Source organism: Cupressus sempervirens, chromosome 9 (assembly GCF_028749045.1).
Source record: "Cupressus sempervirens isolate cs-2001-9-10 chromosome 9, ASM2874904v1, whole genome shotgun sequence".
In the NCBI taxonomy this organism is placed as follows: domain Eukaryota; kingdom Viridiplantae; phylum Streptophyta; class Pinopsida; order Cupressales; family Cupressaceae; genus Cupressus; species Cupressus sempervirens.
Window position 1 is genome coordinate 495,178,750 of NC_143126.1, and position 7,842 is coordinate 495,186,591.

The 7,842-nt window shown below is 31.4% G+C and overlaps 1 protein-coding gene across 1 annotated transcript; it reads right to left on the minus strand.

The window, feature by feature from the left end:
* Positions 1 to 2,919: 2,919 nt before the first annotated feature.
* Positions 2,920 to 3,965, minus strand: LOC149539499 (uncharacterized). Its single transcript, XM_089800728.1, has one exon. It carries the CDS (start codon positions 3,750 to 3,752, stop codon positions 3,105 to 3,107), a length of 648 nt encoding a protein of 215 aa, XP_089656854.1. The 5' UTR covers positions 3,753 to 3,965; the 3' UTR covers positions 2,920 to 3,104.
* Positions 3,966 to 7,842: the final 3,877 nt, after the last annotated feature.

Consider the following 7,842-nt stretch of genomic DNA (forward strand, 5'->3'; position numbering starts at 1 on the left):
AGTCTAGAAGGCTCTCACTTGTTCCATTATATACCAATCATTAAAAGATATTATAATGTATTTGTGTGGGGAGTGGAAGTGTGTTGAACATTTAGTATTTAATGAATTCATCTATTCCAATATGTTTTCTTACCTTTCATATTCAAAATAAATTTAATTAAAAATTTTATATCACAATCATAAATTTTACAAAGAAATACTCTCCTTTATGTAATTATATACTAATAACAATAAAATAATGGTTATCATTTTATTGTGGAAGACAACATTGTACAATATACACATTTCTTTACCACTTGTCAATTTATCCATGCATAAAATAAAGAGCACTACCATATATTGAAGTCTAGAAGACTCTCACTAATGTCATTGTTACTAATGTAATGATTGTAAAAAAATATTTTGTAGTTTTAAAATTTTGGATTCCAATTTGTTTTGTTATATGTAAAATAATTTACAATTTACTTTTATTTTCAAAATAAATAATTTACAAGATTTAAAATATTTTAAGACATCAAATATCAATCAAAATACATAATATGATTTTTAAAAAAATTTCACAAATCTAACTAAAGATTTATTATCTTATAAATTATAAATCTTTTAATCAATTTAAATACTAAATAATTAACATGTAAAATAAGAAAACATAATAAATATAATTATTTTATTTAAAATATTCAAAATTTTAAAAATAAATCAAGTTGATGAAAAATGCAAATTACATGAATAATATTTAACATTCTAGATCATACTAGTATATCATTGATCAAATAGGTTATGATAAGATCTAACAACAATATGATGGTGTTCTATTTAGAAGTTAACAATCACATAATCTTATACTAGTTGTTATTCCAATTCAAATATTAGAAAACGTATGAAATATAAATGAGAATAGAAATTATCCTCAAATTTTAGCTTGAAGATCTAGAGTTATTGAGCTTTAGTGAACAAAAATATTGACATAATAGAATCCAACAATATTCAATATACTCCAAATTCCACACCATCATCAAAATTCCTAGATTCTACTATTAAAAAAAAAAAAAAAATGTTAACATGATCAAATCCAACAATATTCAATATACTTAAAATTATACATCATCATCTAATTTTAGTTTGAGGATTCCTTAAATGACCAGGGTGAAAAAAAATGTTGACATGATAAAATCCAACAATCTTTGACATTATTAAAACCCATCTCCAATCCTTTCACTATTATGAATTTCAGCATCGCTATAGGGTAAATAATAGCATGGCTTCATCTAATTTCGTCCTTGATAGAGGTCTACCATATTTAGATTTTGATAATAATTCTACTTTACCATCTAATTAAATCTATTAAAATCTACATCTTTTTATCCTTTCCTGAATTAGTGTCAACCTTTATGTATTGTTGACTTTCTTAAATGTTTTCTATATAACTTTCTATTTGTTGAACTATTTGCTTGAGTGAAATGCACGCTTATAGTGTTTCTCCCCTTGGTTCCATGGGAGATCAATGATATTTATAAGCATGACTCTACAAACCTTAATATAGTCTAAGTTACATATCTATGCTTAAACATGCAAATGATAACATTAGAAAAGTTTTGGGCTGCTCTTGGTTGAGTAAAACATGCAAATGTTGCACCTTCTGGGTTTGCCACTATTTCTATAGATTTAATTTGGAGTGTTTCTTTATGAACTACCTTCATTGGTTGTAATTTTAAATCTTTCTGAGATGCTCGGTAGTTATCAATCAAACATGGAATCTTTGTCTACTTGAAGTTGCTACTAATGGTTTATGGGCTAAGCCACACATGCTATTAGGGATGGTATGACAAATTTCTTGCTTAGCTCACCACAACATCAGTTCTACCCATTTGTGGAAGACTTGGATTGGACCAAGTTTGGTGATACTTTTTGTTAATGCATAGATCTTAGCTGACAAAAGAAAGGAGATAATATTGTGAACTATCTTTGAGATGGGATTTTTTGATGTTTTTCTTTCCAAACATCATCATGATTACCAAATGTGAAGGGCATAATTTTTATTCTAAGGATCATCATGATTATCATGTGTAAAGGGTGATTTCTGTCTTCAATGCACTATTAATTTAGGGTTTTTAGTGTTGATTTATAACAGTGGAATTAATCTTATTGGTCTCCTTATTTTGATGTCACTCGACATTCAGGCTTTCAACTATAATGAACAAGATTGGAAGTTTTCTTTACCTGATTCTTTCCTATAGGCACTCTTTGGATATATATATATATATATATATATATATATATATATAATCTTCAAATTTTAACTTGAGAGTTCTTAACTAGATTACATTAAAGGAAAATATTGATATTATGAATCCAACATTAATATACTTAAAACTACACATCAAGTTCGAAGACTCCTCCAAAATAAACATTGACATATTGAAATCCAACAATCTTTAGTATACTCAAGCTACACATCATCTCAAATTTTAACTTGAAGATCTCTGAATTTCACTATGATAAAGAAAACTGAATTCCACTATAGTAAAGAAAAATGTTGACATAATGAATCCAACAATCTTCAATATACTTAAAATTGTACATCTTCTTCAAACTTTAATTCAAATGTCTCTGAATTCACAATGATAAAAGGAAAAACTGTTGACATAATATAAATCATGAATCTTCTTATATACTTAAAATTACTCATCATCTCAAATTTCAACTTCAAAATTCCTAAATTCAATAGAAATTCAAAATACATACATAATCAAATCCGTCAATCAAGCTTCAAGAAATTCTCTCTTTAGCCTTCATATTTATTCTACCATTAACTGATTTCTTTGCCAAAAATGAAATCTAAACAAAAACAGATCATTTTCTATAACAAAATTGACCTACCAATTAACCAGCACTAATCTACAACACTAAAGGCCGTCATGGCAGAAGATGCAAAGCCTGAATATATGCACTATTCATTTATCACACACGTACATATAATTTAATCCCCCATTCTGCTCTTCACAACTCCTCTGATCTAATCTCATCTAAAACAACTAACTAATGGAGAAACAAAACAAAAGGAAAGAAACCCACACAAATATACAAGACCTAAGAAATTTTTCTTAACCAGATCCCCTGTCCAACATTTCTCTGTATTTAGAAAACGAATCCTGCCTCTGCAATCTCATATCATTGTAGAAAGAAGCAATAAATTCCTCAGCCTGCCTATCAATCTCTGACAACTCAGACCTCGTTGAATGATATGAAGGAGTAGAAGAAGTTCTTCTGGATGCATCAAAATAATCTTCTCCACACTGAATAAACTTGGGTATGGTGGAATTAATAACAGATTCAGCTTCTTTTGCAATACAAGGCATGGTGGCCATCAGAAAACGCTGATCCCATCTTCCCCCATGTTTTTTTGGCCCACTGTAACTCAAAAGAGAAGCTCTTCTTTTCACCATTGGAGTACTACTGCAAGAAAACTCATAATCCATGAAACCCAAAGATTTCTTCTTGTTATTCATATAACTTCCCCCATTACTCACATATTTCTCTAGCCCACCAAATTTTATACTCCTGCTGATGGCCATGTGTAGATCTACACCCAGTTTGTGCAACTTTTTGGCCACAATTCCTTTTCTCAGCATCATAACAACAAATCTTAGAACATTCCAAAAAGGAGTCCCACGGCCATTGATCTTGAATTCTTCAGCAACATGATCCATGGTTTTTCCTTCTTCAATAGTTTGCATGGCCATGCAAGACATTATGAACGTTCACTTATCTTAAACAAGACAAACACCCACTTCACAAATTTCTCTCAATTCAATTCTACAGACTGGCCTGCAAGTTTGCAGGCAATTTGTAAAGAGCAAATTGGTCCCAAATCTACTCTTGGCTTATATCAATAAAAGCTTTCATCATTGAGGGACCACGGAGTCAAATCCACTTCATCTAGAACCCATTTCTTACATGGCAAGTTTTGATTATTTGATTAATCATGAATGGTAGTTATTTCTATTTCTATGAAAGTTTTACTTTGTTTTTTGGATATTAATATGTGGGGAGAAGGTATTGATTAAGAGAGTGAATGTCTCCAACTAATTTTCATGAATGATTGGGCTTCTATTATTTGGTATTTTTGTCAACTTCTTGTTTGTAGGTGAATATGATAGTCTTAATTGTGGGCATTAAAGTCTACAACTGCTTACCCCGTACGTTGATTTTTATGTCCACACAAAATACTGTTGGAATAGAGCAATAGAGCTGTTTAAGCATCAAACTATGTAATAATTGTGCAGTTGTATTTGTTATGGACATTAAAAAAATGCAACTTAGACTGCCATTGTCAGCGGATTGGTAGTCACTGTTTGGAAGCAGAATATCTAAATGGAGAAAAACATTTCATAGATGGTTAAAAAACTATTGATGGGATGTGCTTCTTAGTGGTCCTCTTTATCATAACATGGCATTTGTTCATTCACATTGAATTAAGTAGAATAGTCCAAAAACATGTTTTGACAGCTTCGCTATTCTCTCACCCAGGAAGATCAGAATAGCCATCGTAGACGGTACGTTTCTTCAATCCATGATTATCTTTGAACCAATTTCTCAAGCCTGCCTTTATTTATTTGAGGCCCCATCTTGCCATGGGGCCAAAGAAGATATTAAATAATAAAGTACCACACCTAAACTTCCTAGGGTGCACCTAAATTTCAAAGAGTACCATGCCCTTGAGGGATGGAGTTGTATGACTCTAGGTTTATAGTAAAGCTTGTATTTTTCACAGTATTATACCCATAGTTAAGGAATGAAGTTTTACATCCTTAAGTTTATAGTCTATGGGTTTAGACGTGTATTATTCTCCTAAATAATTAGGATTCCTATTTACATGTTGGTAAGGTGTAGAGCGTATACCTAAATTTTGAGAGAACCATATCTATATTTTAAGGGATCAAGTCATATGTCCCTAAATTTATGGTATAGAGGTTGATGATTATATTTTCAAATACATTGTTTGCATTTATGATAAAAAGGTCAAACATGTGTTTAAAAGAGTAGACTTATAACTATTCACATGCGTGGTTTAGATTTATATCCATATTTACAAGTGCCTAAAAGAGTAGAGGTTTGTACTATTCATATAAATAGTTTGGATATATATTTATACATGCTTAAATAAGTATATAAAAAGAACACATAAATTATACCAAAATTTTAAGAAATGAAGTTGTATGTCTCAAGATGAATCTAGACTATAAATTAAATAACATATTATTCATTGAATGGTCTGGGTTCATATATGATAGTTTTTAAAAGAGTATAGATTTGTAATATTTATGTAAATTGCTCAAATTCATATTTACACATGCTCAAAGAATGAATTGAAAAATATATATATGCTAGTAGGTAAAAGACACATTCAAACTAGTAGATAAGAAAGACACATAAAAGTATTAGGTAAAAAAATGGCATATATATGATATGAGAAAGACAAGAATAAATTAGTAGGTAAAAAGCCACACATAAAATTAGTTGATAAGAAAGATATAAATATAAGATTGAGACATGATTTTTTGAATGATTAGCACTCAATGCAATCATTTTATTATGTAAATGATTTGGTGAAATTGTGTTTATATTTGAAATAACACATGAGAAAGTGAAAGGCAAAAAATTTCTTCACCCTAGCTTTGGATGAAATCATCAACACATATTTAATTAGTAGCTTTTATTAATAGTCCAACTTGAAGTCTTTAGTTAAATGTTATAATTTATATGGTGGAAAAATTTAAAAATAAATAGAACTTTGACCATATTTTTAAACAACTAATATTTGTATCATTTAAGACAATAACTTTGACTCTAGAAGAAAAATTTAATTAATTGAATCATGTGACATATAATAATATCCAATTGTGTTACTATGACTTAGTCATGGTCATTATAACGCTAAAGACTTTCTTACGATCACTTGGTCTTGGTCATTGCAACACTAAAGCCTTTATTACTAGAATTGAGTTTTGGTTATTGCAATACTAAATTCTAGACCTATTTACTGTTAGCAATTTTTGAAATATGTTCAAGTCTTATTAATTATATGTTGAGTAATTTCAACACGAAGTTTTACTTTTTATAACTAATGTACAAATATAAGAATGATAAAGGATAAGAAATATATTATTACCTATAATTTTGATTTAAGCATTAAAATATGAATATATACATGAACCACACTTGATGTCATAGATATATAATTGTAAGTATGTTCTAGAGAAAAAATTGTAGTGTATAGTACATTTTATATTTAGATTCAATTATATATTCAAATATTTTCTAATGCACATTTAAAGTGGGATATATTTTGGCACAAGGTGGCACATACACAGCTATTACGTGATCCTTTTTAGAGCTCATATGTAATGCCCTGCCCGGAGATCCTTGGAAACAAGGATTCAAATCAAGCCAAGATATATTTTTTTTTTTACAAGTATGAATGCACATGACAACATCATACAGGGATCACAACGATTGCAACGGAAGACTGCAACGCAATCCTGGCAACCAACGAATCTCCGAACGCCACTACCCAACTGACACAGCCAAACAGAAGCCAACAACCACCACAACAAGATGAGGGCACAAGAAATGACCACTCATCAACAAAACACCACGCTGGGGTAATATGCAGAATCTCGAAATTTGGCTAAGCCTGAAATCCTGAAGCCTTGAAAATTGGCTAAGTTTGGATTTCTGAAGCCCTAAACTTTCCTAGAATCCATAACTTATCTCTGAGAGGTCTGAAACCTATCTCAAACGATTTGTCGTATATATTAAAATATATCTTAAGTATAAGTTAAACGATATATTTTAAACCCCGAAGGACTACAACAGAAACCCAAAATCTGAATTTCAAAAGAAACCTCCTGAATTCAAAATGCAACAACATAGGCTCAAAGAACGCCCAAAAGGGTATCCAAAACCACTCTCAAAAAGATTAGATCATGAAGAAAAGTGCCCGCTGATGGCACGCGCAGGTTTTTCACAAAAACCGTGCGACACTTTTCACTATGGGAGGGCGATACTTCTCCTTAAGGCGTGCGACACTCTTCTAGTGTCGTACGACATAGTTTGCATGGGTGTGCGATACTTTTTAAAGTGTCACACCATGCTGAACAAATGTCGCCCATAGAAACACGAAAACACTCCCAGAAGCAAAAAGGACCAAAATTAGATCAAAAAACCTCCACACCAGGGAGTACCGGATCCACCAAGGCTCGAGGAATGAACACTCGAGTGCAAGAACAACACAGAATGAAGAACACCAAACTATCTAAACTACAGCAGCAAAGAACACACTGAAAATCAGCATTGCAGAGAACAAAAGCAACATCGCAATAAACTGAACAACCAAACTAAGTACGCGGTTCCTCCCAACTGTCAATAGCATCATAAGACCATCGTGGATCCTAGCCATCCCCCGCACGTAACATCCCAACCCACCGACCAGATCGTCAGTACTGTCGTAATAGGGACGTCACTACTAAAACATGCATAACAACAGCATAAGGAAATCTAACATGCTAGTAGAAAAGCATAAGATAATCCTACAGTAGATAACATCACCTATCACATGCTAAACAACAGTAAGCAACAGATATACTACTAAAGCAAATCACATCATCTAATCATATGCTAAACATCATAATAAGGGAATGCGCTAAATAAAATAACATCATCTAAACATGATATACAAGCATCCCAATGAAAGCATAAATCACAAGAAAGCATACTTCGGAACCTGAAGTACCAAGTGAAGACATCCAGCAACGGTCGCACTAGGACAAAGATCGTCTC